Genomic DNA, 19,423 nt, shown 5'->3' with positions numbered 1-19,423 from the left:
CCTGTGACAGGATGATAGCTGTGCATGATATGGGGCAATAAATATGGCGGGCCTGAACGTTGTTACCCATGAAAAGTAATAATATCGCCTGATTTAATACACAAACACTAACGTCGGGTAAAATCCACCCGAAAAATATTTAACTCTCATCACTCTAGTGTTCTAGGGTTAAAGCTGATAAATACATCATCTTTGAAACACACCCGCTGAGTTTAAGTGGGACAGTCCATGGCACGAGCGGGGAACTTCTATGCGCATGCGCGATGAACGAGATTTCGCGCGTCTCTCACGGCGCTAAATGTCAACTATGAAAACCCAGTAGGTTAATGTCCTGGATTTATCCACACGGTGAGTAGCATTACAAGAAACATAACACGGTATTTCCAAAACTATCATAGTTGTTCGGAGGTCACTCACCGTTGTCTCCGGAAATTAGTGTTTGCTCGGAGTGCTAACTTTTAGCCGCTAGCATTAGCAGCTAGTATCTTAAGCTAACACTGCCTGAGTAGCCCTGAATTTAAGAGTGATGAGGTCATATATGGGACAAGTCGTACCTCAGTTAGCTCGAATTATTTAAGTATGTTAACCTTATTTACAACAGTTATCATCAGAACATAAAAAAGGTTTATGATACCAGGGATGATAGATAAACATGACAATGTTAGCTTGTCAGCGGTTAGCTGGTTAACATGCATATACCTCACTAACAGTGAACACTTAGTCAGTTATGTAATGTCATGCTAACTGCTCAGGTTGTTTGATTAAGCGCCTCATAATTTTTCATCAAGGAATTTTATGATGGCTTTCAACTATACACACACCTGATTCCTGCTGACATTTATTGTTTTTATTAGAGATCTCATATACAATAACACTATGTGAGCACAGACAAACTTTCTACGCACGTATATATATATATCTATATAGCCAGGATTATATAAATTGTATGCCTGGATAAAAATACACAAAGGTATTGAAGCAATATAGAAAGTGGGAAATAAATTAAACAATGAGAGTGAAAATACATAAAAATTAATCTTCAAGTTGCTTTAAGATTTGCAGCTTTATTGCAGTTTTGCTTTACAGTTATTCTGAAGAGAGCGGAGGACAGCAGGCAGTGAAGTTATTCCTTGGAAAGAAGAATGGCCCCGGGTCAGGACACACAGGTCGGAATGCAGCACTTTCACAGCTTAACTTACCAGCATTACTGTCACTTAACATAAAGTTTCATAAATAGTTGTTGATGAAGTACTGTAACAATGAAAAGTCAAGTTTGATGAACCATTTTTTTTGCACAGTTGGAGAAAGTCATTGGTGAGGTGTTGAAGAGTGGGGATGCCCGCGCACTGGATGTATTCTTGCAAAGGGACATACATGAAGGGACCTCTTTAAACTGCTCTCAACACTTTCTCACCAAATTGGATAAACTTGTCCACAAGGTAAGATACGGCCCATCACACTAACTAACAAGCCTCGATAATTTGCTGTTTGCAGGTGTAATGAAATCATGTCTGTACTGTTTGTTTAGTGTTTGGATCAAAAAGATTCCAAATCAGCTAGTCTGGTTCTGGCCATCATCTCCAAATGTGGGGACAACCTGAAACTACCTGGCGGTGGCCAAGGGCTCTGTGGAATAATAGATCGAGGCCTTATCAAAAAGATAAGTATACATCTAATATATAAAGGCAAAATGTGTGTGAGGGCTCTATGAGTTCATGTTTTCAGTTGTTGAATGAATCTGGTTTTATGCACATGGTACAGTGGTTTGAGAAATGCAGGCAGCTGTGGATCCAGTGTGGCCCACAGTGGGATGAGCCTTTGTTCAACCTTTCTGAGGATTTCTTTGATGCCCTAACGGTGAGCTAATGTCTTACAGTAAAACACTTAATATAATAAAATAGTCATGTAAGTGTCTGTTCTGAAAACTGTTTTCTTTCCTCTCTTTTATAGGTGGTACATGAAGCATCTAAAGAGGGTACGCTTGTACATTTCTTAATTTGTGATTCAACCTCAGTATGTTTTTAATATTTGAGGACACCTTTAAATTAAGTGCTCTCAATGTTGTTTTGAGGTAACTCTTACTTATAAACGGAAGATTGTGAGAATACAATAAAAATAAATATTATTAGCTTTTAAATAGAAGACAATCATTTTGGGACCATCTCAGAGCTTAAATTTAAACGCTTTCATTATGAACCATAGTTTATAAATACCTTTTATATACTAAGTCTCTATTGAAGGTAGTATTCCTATATGTTGTTTGCAGGAACATACAACATCACTGAGTCCTTCCTGTATCCGGTTGGTCAATTGGGAATTGACCCCAGAATCTACATCCTGATCCAGAAGGAGGTTTGAAATAAGTTTAATAAACATTTAGCTCTTTTGAGCAGCAGTAAAAACTGTGAATCAGGTGTTTGTTCGTAGATTAACTTGCTAATGATTTTCTAACAGGCAATTCGTAAATTTAATCTAATTCTGGACAAAATCCCTGTGGAGCTTAAGAAAGAGAGGAAGATCCTAACATCACAGGAGGCCTCGGATATCATGTATGTCTTGGTAATTTCCTCAGAGCTAGTGTCATTATTACCAATTTTTTTAACTATCTACACAATGTTTTGTCAAATTTCAACAGGGTCAAGCTGGCTGGTCGGATATTGCAGGGTGGTGGTAGGTGTTTTATGAGTAGTATAATTTCTTTTTTTTTCACCAAGAACCATACTTACTTACAATCTGCATACCAAAAATGTACAGTACAGTGGTTTTGTGTCAGATTACGACTTGCAGACAGCCCTGACCGAGGCATTGTGCAGAATGGCCACTCCTGTCCAGAGGAGGGAGCTGGCAAGTCGATGGTTCAGCATGGAGCATGTGGCCAATGCCTTTGCTAAGATCTGTGATTCTGAGTTTGAGACGGTAAAATTTGCTAATTTATCTCATCAGCACTTTCATTTTGTTGCACTACTGTGAGAATTTATTATAGCAATGTTACAACAGGTAACATAGAATTGAATGTGAATGTGTGTGATTTCAGGATTGTCGCAAGTTTCTGAATTTGGTGAATGGGATGCAGGGAGACAGGAGAAGGTAAAATACATACACACCATAGCTCAGTGCTTCACAAGGCATGACATGGAACATGAGAGGTCATTAGAGTTGGCATTCAAAATAGGAATATTTGAATATGGCTGGTTCACAACTTTGGCTCTAGCTCGATGAGCGAATGAATAAGAATTACCACTTTGGCTATAGTTCTGCCTTTTTCCATCAGTGATAATAAGCATCCATAGAATACACTGTTGAGTAATTCGGTGTAAGCTAACGAAAATCATATTTTTACAATATTTTTGAAATATACAATATTTGTGGGTTTTTAGATTGGACAAAGGTAGGAAATGTGCTTTGCTAAATAAAGGTGCACATAACTGAATGCCAGTGTTCTCTTTGTACTGTAGGGTGTATTCCTACCCGTGTTTGGAAGTTTATCTGGACAAGCATGAGGTCAGTATAAACAGGATGTGCAAAGATACATAGGAACAAGTAGGCCCGGGGCGATATGGCCAAAAATGATATCAAAAGTTTATCAAGAAATGATAATATCAGTTAATGTCAATGATTATTATGATTAATGTTAAAAAACATTATTTCTTTTAAATGTAAAGTGATTTTTGCTCCAGAATAAAGGTTGTGGTTTTAAACTCTTCTTTGACTACAGGTTGATCGGTTATGTGTTATAACTCCTCACTGTGCTTTCACAATGCATTAGCATTATATAAATATACATTGGAGTTTTGCTATATTGCTGTTGATGAAAATTATATTTCAGTTATTATTGTTATTGTTTTATCGCCCAGACCTAGGAAAAAAAGAACAGATTGTATGTCTCAGTCTTACAGCAAATTCAGGACAATAATATAGAACTTATCAATACACTTTGTAGCTGTGTTTTTTGTAGCTGTGTTGAAATTATTGTGGTTCTGTTGTCAGCTGCTGATGCCTGCTGATGAGAAACTGGAGGAATTCTGGATCGACTTCAACCTTGGCAGCCACAGCATCTCCTTTTACTTCTCTTTGGCCGATGGAGACGGAGAGGTACTTCAAGATTAATAGTCAATTTGCCAAGTGCTGTGTAACTTATAACTATATTTATAACATAAGACATCTGTCATAGTCTAACAGAGTGGTTTTCCCGTCATGTAGGAGGGTCAGTGGGAAACGATCTGTATCAATGAGAATGAACTCCAAAGCTACACTGTTAAAGGTAATCAAAGCTTCTAGCTGCAGATTTCATCCCAAACTAGCTGTACAGTATACACTATGTTGTGTATTACAATATTCATTACATCCACCCAGCCAAAAAAAAGCACTTAGACCACAGATATTTTGATGCAGATCTGAACTTTATATTTATGTGTCTTGAAACACCTTTAAGTATTTTCTTGTGTGTGGGGGTGAGAGTACAGTATGATATACTGTGTTTTTTTTTATCTCCAGAGGAAGGCAAGAGGAAAGTCTTGCAGTTAAAACTGTCAGAGGTGGTGATGGTTGGTGGGGTTGAAGGATCGAGTCTTACCATCCACTTCAGCTCCTCTCTGGACATCCGGCAGGCTGCTAGTAGCATCTATGGACAAACCAAAAACACAGTAGGCCATGGCTCATTCAGTCCGTCTATATTGGTCACAATGCCATATAATATTTGTAATTTTATTAATCATTTTTCGTTTTTCACACCAAAATGCATAAGTAGAAAATGTAATTGATACAATAATAACTTTGAGAAGAACTTGGCATCCTTTGAAAAGAAGTTTTGACTATTAATGAATTTTAATGAATTTTTCTAGTTGTAACATGTCTCTGTGGTTTAACACTTCCTGGCTTGTAAAAACCACAGCATTCTTGCTTTTGCTCCAAGCAAAGTCTAGAGTAGTTTTCAATCAGATGATTTACATTCACAAGCATCTCTTCCTGTCAGGGCTTTGTAGGGAAGACGGGCACATCAGTGGTGAAGACTACAGTTAAAATCATCATGGAGGAGAACAGCTCCCAGCAGGTATGGTATAGTCGGTTAACATAATTCTGTCATACAGCTATGATGATTAATGTGGTCATCACGGATGCCAAAATATATAGCAGTTGCTGGGCCTTTGTAATGAGTTTTACATCAATGTGATATAATTGTATCAGAGTTTGTTTGAACATTTTGAAAAAGCTTCAAATTGCCAACCATAATTACTGTTGATATGTTTCTTTTTGTACTGCATGCCACTCTCCATGGAGGTCGTCCCAGAGAGCCAGGTGTCCCTTGGTGAAAGTGAGAAAAGCACCGCCCCCTATCTTTTGCCTGCTCCGACTGCACCTGTACAGGTAGAAGACTTTTGCATTTTATATTAAAACAAATACTATGTAGCATTTAAATGTATTAATGATAAATTAATGCAGTGTTTCTGCTGGTTACATTTCTGAGTGGCGGCCCGCCACGCCAAAATCTTTGCGTTGAACGTAAATGTATTTTACTGTTTTTAATTCTAATTCAAAAGTCAGACTGAATATTCTTAAGAATTACAATTTAAATGCTCTTTGAAAGGATGTACTTGTATGATTATGCTATAATAGCATTATATCAGTGGTATAAAACAGTCTTTGTTATTGTGACAGGCCTACCTTAATATTTTTTTATAATGCACCAAGTGAGATTTTTCCTTGCACAGTTTCCAGCTTTAGAGAATTTCTTTCTTATCCAAGCAAAATTAATATTGTAGAATGAAACATCCTTAACTGAATTGATGTGTATAGTTCCGCAAGCAACACTTAAATGCTACAAAATATTACTAATTAAAGTGTCAAACTCTTGTGATTTGAATTGACTGCACTTGAGATTAAGTAGTGGTTCCTACATTCCATCTCGTATTCATTGTCTTGATGTAACAAATGAATACAGTATGTCACTCAAACAGCCAGTAGGGGGTGTCGAGAGCACGGTAACAATTATATCAGGTTCAATTTTTTTGGTGTCAAGTATTTATTATTCTGCAAGACACTGAATCCTTATTGACAGCAGAAATTCTGTGTTTCTGTGATCCTTTGCCATTCAAATTCATGTGAAAATGATAACTTATTTGGATATCACATTTAAATTGACCATTAAGAAAAGATAAGATAAAACTTTATTGATCCACACACCGGGGAAATTCAGTTGTTAAAGCAGCAGGCAAGTCAGAATGAGGTAGACAAGAGAATGAAAAAATATAAAAGAAAGGCAACAGAATAATAATAATAAAAAATTAAATGAAAAAAAAGAAATCTGAGTATGTACATTATATACACATATATAAATGTGGCCACGCAAATGATTCACAGACAGAGCCATTCTGATTTTCCATTCAGATATTGACCCCTGCCAGGATGAGGATTTCAGAGTCCACCACCTTCATATGCAACAGTGCAGGAGGAAGTGTGCACAGTGCTGGTTCTCTCTCTGCTGTTATGCAAAGTAAGTGGACACTACAGACTGTAAAGTATTGCTGTTAAACCAAGAGGCACATGTGTATCTTTACCAGGTCTTCAACCTTCAAGAAAACATTGTTACAATAAATGTACTTTAGGAGTTCTTTTACAAAAACAAACAATTAATGTCATATTTGATTTTTAACAACTTTGCTCTTTGTTAACTATGTAAATTGACACATTAGCTTTTATGTTGAATTTAATTTAATGTTGAACAGGGCACCTTTATTTATTTTTACTAAAATATGCTATTAAAAAGTGACAGTTATTCATGTAAAGATCATCTTTGTGTTAATAAACTACTCATAACTGGCATCTGAATACACTTTCATTCATCATCCTGTTTTGCACTCAGACTCTGATCTTCACGGTCATCGCCCACCCCCTTGTCTTCTTGTTGCATAATATTGATTTCCTCCCTCCTCTTAGACACTCTATCCAAGGGTAAAGGGAAGTCATCTTTGCTGAGAGTTCGTTCATGTGATAGGCAAGGTGAATTTTACCCGAGAGAACTAAAGACCAGCAGTCATCACACAACTCCCAGCAGCACAACAGCAGGGGGCATGGTACAGCAGGTGTGACACACACCCTGAATACTTAACATACAACACCGGTTTTCTAAGTGTTCAAAATATTGAACTCAATTTTTCAAACTCTGAATGGTCTATCAACAGCAAACCAAAACCTTGTCACAATATGCAAAATGGGGTACTGGGATTCTTGCATTTGGAATTAAACTTCAGTTTCATGCTCTCTGTGTCTCTACAGAGCGTGGCCTCCAAAAAGGTGGATAACAACAATGTTGACAAACAAAAAAAGGTATAAACATCAAATTATTATTTTTTAATGTCTAAAGTTAAGGTACTATGCATTCTCTACTTCTGCACAGTCTTTCTGAAATGTTTTCAGTATATGAAAGTATGATACGATTGACCAATGCTCAGTAATATTGTTTTTGTCTTACATAACTATTAAGAAAAGAACTCCAAGCACAGACAATGATTTATGTTTCTGGTACCAACCAGCACAGCTGTCTGCAAATCTACTATAGTTTGTATTTGATATGAGCTCCATTTTGTTTTACATGTTATTTTAGTGACAGGAAAGTTATATTTAAACAAAGTATATCATACACTTACATTCCTTGTTTCTGCTTGTTGCACAGAACACACCTTTGGAAAAAGCAGTAGATAAAGTTCAAACTGGACAGCGGGAAGAACAGTCCCTGGGTATTGTATTGACTTAAGCTTTGCCCGAAAATACAGCAACATCCGTATTTTTCACTGACTGTTGAATCCATCCCTAATTGTTTTACTTACAGAGGATAATTATGTGCCTGACACCCAGCCCACAACTGTGAGACAAATGTAAGCTCTGCGGAGAACCAGCACACACACTGCAGATAAATGCTCTGATTTCGTAATGGATGTTTTTGTTTATGCAGCAAGTGTATATATAGTTTACATGTTTCTGTGTTCAAATCTCAGATCTTCCAACTGGGGCAGACTGTCTGTTTCTGAAATGCTAACGATGCCCACACAGAAAGTAAAAACTCTGCAAAGACCTGGTAAGTCATCAAATATTTTCACTCATTCTAAGACATCACTAAATGTTTTGCACAGTAATATCTAGTAATACACACACAAAACATACAGGTAAAATTAAGTATTATCAAACCTTTTTTTCAAATTCAATGATTTTCCTCTTTAGAGCCTCAGTCAAGTTTGTCACACCAGCAGGAGCGCTCATCTGTAGCGCTGAGATTGTCAGTTCCAGACTCAGGTCCAATCAGCCAAAAGCAGCTCCATACCAAACTCACCCAGCGCCTGCAGAAGGTCCTCAGTGAGAGAACCCAAGATTGTGCACCTCAAGAGGCAGCTGCACCTCAAGGGAAAATGTGTGATATCAACGGGTACCCAAAAAGCAGAAGCACTGCAGACCAGTGTTCTTCCACTTTATGTGCTCCTAAAGTGCAGCAGACCCAGAGAAGTGGCTCAGGCAAAGGCAAGACTAAAGGCCAGATGTCACTGGAGGCAGATGCTGCTCCAAACAAAGCTCCAGTCAAGGCCCCCAACACTACATCGCTGCAGGAGAGAGTTACACCCGACATTACGGCTGAAACTAACAGGACTCTCTCAAGCAAAGAGAAGGTATGACATCTTTGAAATAATGCTGGGATTAATGCTGATTCTACGAGTCTTTATGTTTTCCTGTATATTGTTATTCTCACACCTTCTACTGTCACTACTCAGAGAGATGCAAAGGTTGCAAAAAGCATGGTGAAGCTCATCTCTAGCCATTATGAGACTAACACTCAATCCACAGCAAAAAATAAAGCAGAGAATATCCATGAGAGCCGGATTCCTCCTCTTGTTAACAGGTATGCACATTGATGATTGCAGGGCTATATTATACATGAACAAATGTCACTGCTTGCATAACCATACCACTTAGTGATCGTATGTGTTTTTGTCATAGGCCAATCTTCAATATGAGCTGGTATTCAACTGCTAAAGTAAGCAATACTTTATTTATTCCTAGCTGTATCTTAAGAACATTTTTACCTGCTTGATTTACTAAAGATGATCTTTACCTGCAATAGAAAGACACATCCAGAGCTTTGAGCGTGATGAAATCCAACAGTAAAAGAGCAACAAACTCTTCCAGGTAAAATATTTCAATTAAAAGTTTTCAGGTACATTCAAATATCATTCAAGTTTAGTGAAATTTAGAATGTATCTAATGCCTTTTTTCTTTTGAACAGAAATGATATCTTTGCATTCAGCCTTGATACACCGTTGGCTATTGGGGTAAATGTTACTATTGTTAGTCATTTTATATCTCTGAGGTCTTGTGGTGTTTAAAGTCTTATTTATTGCTCTTTAGGGAAAGGACAAACCCCTCAATAACACTCATGCTTCATCAAGCAGGTAGGTGTAACAGTGGAGAATCACCTGTGGGCTAAAACAAAGAAACGCTCTGTCAAGAGTTTGTATGAAAATCTGTCTAATTTCATATTCCCCATATTATTTGACAGTGACATCCATGACTCTGTAAGATCCCACAACACAACCAAGAAAGGACAACCTGTGACAAAAGTATAATTTCATTTATACTATGCGTGTGTGTTTTAGTTTGTAATTGCTGTGCTCAGTTATACAGCACTCATTGAAAAATATGACATTGCTTTCACTCTTCTCTCTCTCTCTATTTTCCTCTCATTAAATCTCCCATTGTTTTACAGGAGAAGAAGCATGTGAAAAAGCATTTGTTTAGTGACACAGATACAGACTATGCCATGACAGAGGTCAGCTGGCTGAGGGAGTCGAGCAGGAAACCCAAACCCAAGGTTACCAAATATTCAAGGCAGGCACCCATCAAGCCTAAAGCTGAGTCACCTCAAACTTCATGTAAGCTCGTAGATTCATGCTTATATTCTGAAACTCGTCCATTTAGACTGGATGTTGATAAAATCAAGTGAAGAAATCAGTATTTACATAAAGAGGATGTGCTTTCTTTCTGAGCAGGTGAATCATCACATTTGCCTCCTCCCTCCCCAAAGCCTGTCAAGGGTAACACCAAACCAAATAATGTAAGGCAGTGTTTTTTTGGTGTAAATAATTTGCTCTAAGCTTGTATGCACTATCACAGTCAGCCACTGTGTGTCACTGTTGTTTAAGCAGAAGAAGCACAATGTGAAGGAGAGAGTGGAGCAGCCAAAGAAGATGGTGAAGCCAGCAGCTGAAGCCCCCAACAGACCACATGCAGAAGGCAGGAGGCCCAGGAGAGCTGCAGCCACTTCTACCAAGAGCTACAGGGAGCCAGATACTGACGACAGCCAGTCGGATGCAGAGAAGCCTCCTGCTCATATGGCCAAATACTTCTCAGTAACTTATGTCTCTTTTTAGCATCTTTTGAAACACTGCAGAAAAAATTACACAGATCTGACCAATCACCATTTTGGTATTTGTTAGCCCAGCAAATAATCTTTTGTGATGTCAAAGGCGTTAACACCAGCTACATCATGGCTCTGAATGCTAATGTTGAAGCATCTTGTTTTCAGAGCCCCCCCCCCACACACACACACATCAATCGCATTTTATTTGTAGAGCCCATATTCACAATTTGCCTCATAGGGCTTAACAAGGTGCCACAACCTCTGCCAACAAGAGTGAGGAAAAAGTATTGATGTCTAACTCATCTAGATCTCCTTTTGTCTTGCGGACAACATGAAATACTCATTAGAGATGACAAGCAAATAGTGTCAGTGTTTTAAAACGACTTTAGCAAGAACATGTAAAATCATGTATGTTCTCTTAAACAAGTGAACAAGATTTAGACAAGGACCTAAAACACTTGTTATTGATGGCAGGTATTTAATCATATACTGTTTGAAATTTGAGTCTGGTATATTCCACAACCAAAGTGAAAACACAGTTGGGATCAACTCATACCATAAGGAGGAGCTTAACAAAGCGGATAATTATTATGATTATGGAAATTGATCAAAATCATACTTTCTTTGTCCCTTAATAATAGTACTGTGCCTCTGACCATCTGGAGAACACTGAGAAAACTCATGAGGCTGCTCAGGTGATGAAGAAAAAGTCTGCCACCAAACAACCAGCCAAAGGCTCCCTGAAACTAGAGAGCAGTCATCTAAGCAGCCGCTTGGATATCGAGTCAGAACAGCCATCTATTTCCAAGGTACAGGTCATAGAGTTCATATTTCATGTTATACTCATGAAACGATTATCCATACATCACATAAAGCATCTGTACATCTTAATTCATCAGAAAACATCAGTATCACTACATGCTCAAAGCATGTTCAACTTCATCTAACCCCATGATTTTGTTTTGACTGTTCAGAGCCTAGCTTTTGAATGTGGTCCCTGAGCGAGTTGTGGGCTTGAATAGGCATTGTGTTTCTTGATTCAGATGTATAACAGACACACTTTGTTTTTCAGCAGCAGAGGCCTGAGAATGTTCTTCAAGTCACTTCAAAGTTTAGTAAGAAAAAAATCACCCCCGTCCAAGAACAGAAGAATGCATTAAAGGAGTCGTTGGCTGCTCGCCAGACCTCCTTCTGTCCGTCGCCTCCTTTCATTGAGAGGATGAGATGTAAGACACTGGAAATATACTCACCAACATCTGAGTTAGATAACAGTCATTTGACTCCTTTGACATCAGCTAATGTCTACTATATGTTTCATGATGGGGTCAAATGGTTTATTAATTCCATCACAGTGGGCACATACAGTACATTACTGAACGGTCCCTAATGTTTCTCAGTGTCTAAGCTGTGGAGGCCTTTCATCGTCTAATTTGTCCCACCACAGTTTCATTATGATCTCATTTATTTCACACTTCTCATTACTATTGTCCATAAAAGTAGTGTTTTGTGCCGTGACATTACTGTAGGTCTGTGTGCGGTGCTCTTTGCCCTGCTAACACTCTCTCACACTTGGCTTTGTGTGTTCCTGGGATGGACATACAGTTCTCACCAGACCTCTGTATAACACTGCCCCCTCTTACTGCCTGTCGTTCAGATGCACATGAAATGTGTATTGCCGCCAAAGTGAGATCCATGACTTTTCATTACGAAGCAGGTCTAGGTGCTGTATTGATATGAACATACCCAAATACTGTACCTTAAAAAAAGTAAAGTAACTTTGTTACATCACAACAAAACAGTCACCGCCCTTTGCCATCCCCCCAGCACAGCCCAGCCCAGCCCAGCACTAATTGTTGGATGGCATTTATTTTATTGTTTTAAGTTTCCAGTTTTATCTATTATGTTGTTTATGAGTTATACTTTGACTAAAACACAGCTTTTATTATGGCTGTGTGCGTGGTTATGTGGTTATGTAAAGCATTGTTTTAGCCATTTCATTTTCAGTTGTAAGATATTTTGTATTTATGTTTTAATACTCTTGCATAAATGAGCCTGTTGCTCTACAGCCTCTTAACTGTAAATTGATATGTAGCAAAGCATGTATATATTGACCTTCTACTCTGTGTCCTCCTCCTGCGGCCAGCTGTTTGAACATCTGTGTTTATTTTGGACCCTCACAGCTTACGAGAGGTCAGCCCCAACCTTGGATTTGACCTTCTCCCCTCTTGTCACCCCGCGGGGATCTCCACTCCCTGCCTCCCCTGACCCTGCCTGCCAGGACACCCCCTCGCCAATCCTGCGGCTACCCAAACCTTGCTCTACAGTCAGCAGTAATGGAAACTTCAAGCCCCCCTCTTACTACAGTGTAGAAAAGAAGCGCAGCACATCCAGGACTCAATCCATCCAGTCTGCCGCCTCTCTCGCCTCACTGAGACATCAAAACGCTGCACCCAATCCTCCCATTGGGCCGCGTGCAGCCAAGGTAACACAGCACCTTCCTGTTGTCCTCTGTAGCTCAAGGGTTTGAATCACAGTCAAATACTTTTACTGTGTAACTGGGCAGTGCAGTGTAGAATATCTTGTGCTTGTCTTTTCCAACTAGACTAGCCTAGTGAGAGGTAAGGAGTTCCCTGGTATTTAACACGTTTCAGTGGATCACACACACCTTTACACTACATGGACATCATAACATCATTGACACCACTGTGTAGTCATGTGAGAACCACTAGTCACATGAATGGAGGTGTGACTTATGACAAAAGGCCTTCATAAACTATGACCTACAACTTATATAAGTGGGTTTGTAACCTTGCTATTGGAAATTTGGGGAGAAGTAAAACTTTTCTCCCTCCACAACCCTTTTTGAGGTTTTGAGGTCAGGGGTGAATGTGTGGTACCATGTCTGAAGTGGCCATTAGAGAAATACAAATTATCCTAATAACAAATATCATGTATTTATGTTGAAAATGATGGAATTACACATAATGAGCATGATTGAAATTACTAATTTAACTTCAGGCAGAACAGATAATTGTGCCGCAACGCTTCATCTGCCTGTGTGGAAAATGTCTTCATCATTTCACTGTTACTAATCCATGATGAGTTTGATGATTAGATCACCACCAAATGAGCTGCTCCATTCCTCTTGTCCATCATTGTCTCATCACTTTCAATGTCATCTCCCTTTCTATCTCCAGATCAGTCCAAATCAGCAGTGTCTCTCACCAGCACCTCAGTCTCCTTCGCCTGTGTTCACTCAACCCCTGCTGACTTCTACATTCTTTGAGCTGGATAAGCCATCCTTGCCCTCTCCTCCACAGTCACCTTTCCCTGAAGACAACAATAGCAACCTATATGGCATCAGTAAAGTGTCTTCAATATCCAGGGTTTCACTCAGCCAATCGTCCAGTAAGTCATCGGTGCTCACTGGCAGAGTTAAGGAAAGCCCCAGGCGTGCTCTGACTGTATTTGACAAAACAGAGGTATGGATGGCCTTATTACTCTTTATGTTTCATGTTTAAACAATAGTGATTGAATAAACAGCAGCAGCACTGAAAACACATTCATGAGTTATATAATGCATTACTGTCTATCCTGACAGAAAACACCACTCTCAGACTCAGATGTGGAGCCAGAACAGCCTCTTATGTCAGGTAGAAGACATTTTGTGTCCAGCTTGGTCTTTCACATGGAAACTGGATTTCCATTTTAGTTTACAATTAGGTAGAAAAATAATCTATGCACAAGTTCCCTCTACTTGGGATCCTTGGTCAAATCACTACATTTTATCACAAGTCCATTTGTTAAGAACCTGTCAAATAATTGGTTATATATTGTAAGTTTTTTTTTTTTTTTCAAAGGACCCAGTCGCAAGCGGCACATCTCCAAATCCAGTAATTCTGAGGAAGATGAGAAGGAAGAGAAGATGAAAAGCAAGATGAGAGCGCAGCGTTGTCCTCAGATGAAGCCAAGGAAGTTGTTCAAGTCCTGTAAGACATGTTACTTGTGAATTAGTGGTAAATTTATACAGGACTAATATCTAATATCAATATAATCATGTAGAGAATCTATAACAACCTATGCATAACTCACACTTTTAATGTCACCAATGTTGGTTTTTAAAAACTTACATTTTCTTTGGTCCTGTATATGGTCAGTTGGATCATCTATGAGTCACTTCTCAGTTCATCATTTACGCACTTAAAGCTATTAACACAATGAAGAGGAGCTTCAATACGGTCTTTCCTACTAAAACATGACATTTTTACTCTAATATCCACACATCCAGTTCAAAGTAGTAAACCAGGAAAGCAGGTAAAAGGATAGGGAAAAATATCAATCTACTAAGAATAAGATGTTAATAGACACAACCCAGAGCACAGGTAATCTTTTCCTTTGTTTTTATTCAACACCACAATTACTGTCAGGCAATTTAGTAAATACAAATATTGTAAACAGAATTGTTTGTGTAACTGGTGTCAAATCACCATTAGAAATGCCGAAAAGTACAATGATTAATTTGTAAGCTAATATATGAATAATAAGATACATTCTTTTCATATAGTTATTTACAAAGTGTGTACCAACACCAGATATTTCTGGAAGATATGCCTTTTTTCTATGCTTTCTAGTTCTTTTTAGTTTTGAAAAAATGCACAAATGAGAAATTGAATATCTATCGTCACATATCTGTGGCTCTGTGTTTTGTCCTCAGTCATTGAGTTGTCTGCTGAAGGTGAGGTGAGCCAGGTCATGTCCTCTTCCCACACGGTGAGCTCCAGTCAATGGGAGGCCGAAGAGGGCAGTGGAGACGTGGACATGGATGAAGATTTGGAGATGCCTGGAATTGCTTTTAACCAGAGTAACGTGTGCCAGCAATTCAGCTCTGAGCTAAAGAAGAAGTTCCAGGTTGGACACACACACACGTACACAGTGACACACATTATAACAGAGCAAGTGGAGGTACAGCAGTGCCTGCATTCGTGACACTATATCATGCTGTTCCTCTTATCTGAAGCATGTTCGGTTCTTAACACCACTAAAATATGTTTTTAGGAATGGTAGCCCTGTGTATTTAACAAACAGTGAATACCTTTTTCAACTTAATATAGTCTCCTGAACACATCACACCTCTTCTCCTGATCCACTGTCATATTGAATGATGACTTTTAAAACCACTGTTTCAAATGTGTATATTCAGAACCGTTACAAGATGGTGGAGGTTTACAACAAGCAGTCGCTGAAGACTGTCCAGCAACATGTGTCCTCCTTCAACATGCAAGTCACCAAACACAGGTCAGTCAGTATGTAAATAGTAAGAGAAAACATAAAGGTAATGTTTCCATTCACAGAAGTGTTTCCCATTAATTACCAGGACTCTGGCGGTCTAATTTGTCTCACCACAGTTAAATAATAATCAAAACATTTTAACACTTCTCATGATTGCATTATAGATCTTTGTGTTGCGCTGTTGTTTTTTTTATTGTAGAGCTGTGTCCAGCGCTCTTTACCCAGTTGTCTGTGTCTCTCTCTCTCTCTCTCACCGCATTGAAGGAGAGTCAAAACATAGCGTTTTCTAGTCTTGATGACCTCTCAAAGCGCTTTAGAGTACAGTTTTGCCACTTTTTCTATGAGGGGCCATTCAGGGTTCAGTATCTTGCCCAAGGACACTTCGGCAAGCAGATGGGGAAGACTGGGATAGAACCACCAACCTTCTGGTTAGAGGACAACCACTCTACCCCCTCAGCCACAGGGGTTTCCCTTTTACTGTGCTCGGCTGGCTCATATTATTCATAATTTTATTGGTAGATACCGTTTTCGATGTCTGTGTTTCCACGGCAAGCAGGCAGGCACTCTGTGTAACAGGTTGGCAGGATAGCATACTGCGTGCACACCATCAAAATATCACTGCACCCCCCTGACCGCTACCGTCGTTGACTGAATCAGATTCTGTGATAACGACTGTACAATCTACACAGTCAGTATTCAGTGTTGATTTCCAAAAGAAAGTAGGGTTTTGTCTTTTACTTCCGACTCTACAATGTTCTGTCTTCCTCTTCTTTGCTTTCCATTTTCGATTTCTATTTTGTACTGACTGATTCTCTCTCCACAGGACACAGAGGCTTGAACAGGTTCAGAAGGTCCTCTTGGAAGAGATCCACAAATTGGAGCAGGATGACACAGCACTCAGGAACATGGAGAAAGACCTGACAGTGGGTCACTCTGCCTCTTCCTAGTGCTCACACACCCACACACACACACACACACACACACACACATTGTCACACACGTATGCTCACTAGCTGTGTTGAGAGGGAATATGGAAAGTAACATTGCCAAAAGGAAATATATCACGTACAGTATTCTGTAATATGGGACTGTCACTAAATATGATGTGTTGTTGGAATTGATTTGTCCAGAGTCAGGGTTTGTTCTCTGTTCTTTCACAGATTTACTGGAAAAAACAGGCTGTGGCTTTCCATTCTTACCAGGAGCAGGAAACCAGGAGGTGAAGCCTGGGACTTTGTTCGAGTAGTGGAAGACTCATGTTGTTTGTTTGATGCTTTGTTCCTTACACACTGATCAATGCACTTCCCACAGGCTTAAACCCCTCTCTGTACAAGGATGAATAACACACTTTAGTTTGAGGAACAAGCTTTACAGGAAAATAAGTTTTTCTTCAGGCTTATCATCATAATCTAGATTTGCAGCCAACAGCACAAGCTATTTTTATCCAGCGCTTCTTCATATGACTAAGCCGAGTTCACTGATGTTTATTTGGGAAGCTTTGCCCCACTATCATCCACTGTTGGCCTTTACTGCAAATGACAGTTCTGGCTGGAATAACCAGTCACAGTTAATGAGTATGACAAAAATATACTAAGATTAGAAAAGCTTTTAAAAATCACTGGACACCAATGAAAGTGCTCGGGTTTTGTTTAGAAGTCTCACCTCTGCCAGGAATTTTTTCCCACTCACGTTGCCAGATACGGCCTTTTTCAACATTTTCACGATTTTGGGGGGAATTATTAATGGATCTTGATAAAAACATGAGACACATTTAGGACCTGATATTTATTAGTGTGTGCAGTTTGGTGCAGCTTGATTGAATTTGAGGGGACTGCCTTAGCAAAGGTTTGCGCTCTGCTGAGTGACATTCTAGTTAACATATGTAATCAAGTGGCTGGTCCTAAAATTAGGATTTCAACATTATTGTTTCACTCGATATTTGACCACAAGTAACAAAAAATCCCTCCTGACAGCTTTCGAATTGGAAAAAGTGCATCAGTGTTATTCAGTGTGTATCGCATTCCGCTTCAACATGCACAGCACTACATTAATGTATTTATTTCTCCTTTACACTAACCCTGTGTGTTCTCTCACCTTCTTTTGTGCTTTCTCATTTGGTTTTGTGATCACTTGTCTCCTTTCCCCCAGAAACGAGAGCCTGAAGAACGCCTTCCAGAGCAATATGTGTCACAGCTTGGAGTACGAGGAGAGCGTATTCACATCCCAGGTCTGACTCTCAGGCCTGAACTTCACAGCCAGTGTCTAATAAGTGCTTCAATGTGTCGCTCATGCCATGAACTTCTCACTTGCTTTGTAAAATCCAGAGCCCAGGTAGCTCTGAGAGAATATTAACTCACAGACCATCTACTTTTTTTATAGAACATGTCCCCTCTGTCTGTGAATCTGTCTGTCCAACCAGCTTTCGCTGAGTGGCCTTTACAGCATTTTGCTTATCGCGTTGTCTCATGTGTCAGCTGGCGCCCTGCGTGACCTGACTGTCACATTCTATGTTCCCACCCCTAAAACCCTGCTGCTCTGCCTGCTGTTTTCAGATGTGTCTGATGAGGAAAGATATGAAGTCAGTTCAGGACAGACTCCTGAGTGAGATGGTGAGTTGACAAGTCACAGGTTTGATGGATTAGACACGAAACATTGACCTGTCTTTTTTGTCTATCTTTTCATTTTGTGCCCTCTACTCTTGTCGTCAGTACATAATATACTGACTTGAGAGAATTTATGGCCTGGAAGGTGTTTGTGTCAGGGTTTCCCTTGGTTCTAAAAAGGTCGATTTCAACAATCTGAATTTTAGCATAGCTTGTAATGTCTCCGTGTGTCTTAGTTCTTTCTCAACAATACAGACATTTGCACACTAATAAAACTACAAACAAGAGCTTTGTTTAGTCCCCCTCTTTTGTTTAGTATGTGGTTGTGGTTTTTTGTTTAAATTAAACATTAAAAAACTACAAACAAGACCAACATGGAACTGACATTTGATAGTCTACAAACACTCAGTTAGAACTGATCTCAGTGCACACGAGTTGTAGGAAAGACTAATGATACCTACTGTCTCTGCCTGTATTTTGTGACATAGCTTTTCGAGGGTTATTCTCATCTAGGCTATTTCACCTTATCCTTAATTATGGAGAAGTGTAAGTGATTCTGTTGAACCTGATATGCGTCTGAACTTTCTTTCATTACGGTCTTAAAAAGTCTTAAATTTAACTTGTGGAAACCTGCAGAAAATCAGTTGTGTCTGTATCTTTCCTAAATGTTTCTTTGTGATTATTTACCTTCTGTAGCAAGTGGGGGAGATCCAGAGTGTGAAGAAAGGTCTGCATGCTTTGTTCTTCCCGTGATGGAGCCAGATTTTGAGTTGAACGGCGTTCCGTCAGGTCCCTATGCTGTAAACAGGGTTGTGTATTTCACCACACGACTCACACTGCACTGTGTTAGTTGACCTGTGCTGATTTTGTGCATAAATGTTCAGCTGAATTTGTTCATGTTCCGCTTTTATTGTGTGAAAATGTATTTGGTTTATTCTGCCCTGGATATATTGTTTTGTATGTTTGTTTGAAAAAAATATTTTAATTTGATTCTGATATTTATATTGATGATATGTATAGATTGTAGGTTGGTTAAGTACTGAAAAGTTCTATTTAAAATCTTAACAATTGTTTTTAAAGAACTCGACCTGATTCTTCATTGAAAATAAAGGTTGATGAAAACATGAGA

General features: G+C 39.1%; 1 protein-coding gene across 7 annotated transcripts; it reads left to right on the top strand.

Moving 5' to 3' along the window:
* Positions 1-261: 261 nt before the first annotated feature.
* Positions 262-19,418, top strand: sycp2 (synaptonemal complex protein 2). 7 transcript variants are annotated; one of them, XM_034590347.1, is made up of 46 exons: positions 266-348; positions 1,098-1,166; positions 1,299-1,439; positions 1,529-1,660; positions 1,753-1,857; positions 1,951-1,975; positions 2,267-2,352; positions 2,455-2,549; positions 2,636-2,670; positions 2,774-2,916; positions 3,035-3,087; positions 3,456-3,501; positions 3,988-4,092; positions 4,201-4,261; positions 4,495-4,643; positions 4,973-5,050; positions 5,278-5,364; positions 6,385-6,490; positions 6,934-7,079; positions 7,273-7,323; positions 7,670-7,733; positions 7,826-7,871; positions 7,992-8,071; positions 8,215-8,654; positions 8,757-8,884; positions 8,983-9,019; positions 9,107-9,171; positions 9,269-9,314; positions 9,391-9,434; positions 9,542-9,602; positions 9,749-9,914; positions 10,032-10,096; positions 10,185-10,391; positions 11,044-11,211; positions 11,475-11,628; positions 12,583-12,884; positions 13,600-13,884; positions 14,004-14,055; positions 14,263-14,391; positions 15,174-15,310; positions 15,603-15,697; positions 16,515-16,614; positions 16,852-16,910; positions 17,840-17,918; positions 18,244-18,300; positions 18,991-19,418. In XM_034590347.1, exons 2-46 carry the CDS (start codon positions 1,143-1,145, stop codon positions 19,045-19,047), a joined length of 4,791 nt encoding a protein of 1,596 aa, XP_034446238.1. In that variant the 5' UTR covers positions 266-348; positions 1,098-1,142; the 3' UTR covers positions 19,048-19,418. The 7 variants fall into 7 exon arrangements, with proteins under 7 accessions (XP_034446240.1, XP_034446238.1, XP_034446236.1 ...); XM_034590345.1 differs by having other exon boundaries at positions 268-348; positions 11,478-11,628; positions 15,117-15,310; XM_034590342.1 differs by having other exon boundaries at positions 268-348; positions 15,117-15,310.
* The last annotated feature ends 5 nt before the right edge of the window (positions 19,419-19,423 follow it).

This window comes from Hippoglossus hippoglossus, chromosome 7, assembly GCF_009819705.1.
Source record: "Hippoglossus hippoglossus isolate fHipHip1 chromosome 7, fHipHip1.pri, whole genome shotgun sequence".
In the NCBI taxonomy this organism is placed as follows: Eukaryota; Metazoa; Chordata; class Actinopteri; order Pleuronectiformes; family Pleuronectidae; genus Hippoglossus; species Hippoglossus hippoglossus.
The sequence above is the reverse complement of the archived record's forward strand: the minus strand, read 5'-3'. Positions and strand labels throughout refer to the sequence as shown.

What these genes read in the sequence shown, in the direction of transcription:
- sycp2 (XM_034590342.1), top strand. Translation starts at nt 1,143, where the DNA reads ATGGCCCCGGGTCAGGACACACAG. An exon ending in ATGTTGACAAACAAAAAAAG is followed by an intron (nt 7,324 to 7,669) that starts GTATAAACATCA and finishes CTTGTTGCACAG; the next exon opens with AACACACCTTTGGAAAAAGC. An exon ending in ACTCATGCTTCATCAAGCAG is followed by an intron (nt 9,435 to 9,541) that starts GTAGGTGTAACA and finishes ATTATTTGACAG; the next exon opens with TGACATCCATGACTCTGTAA.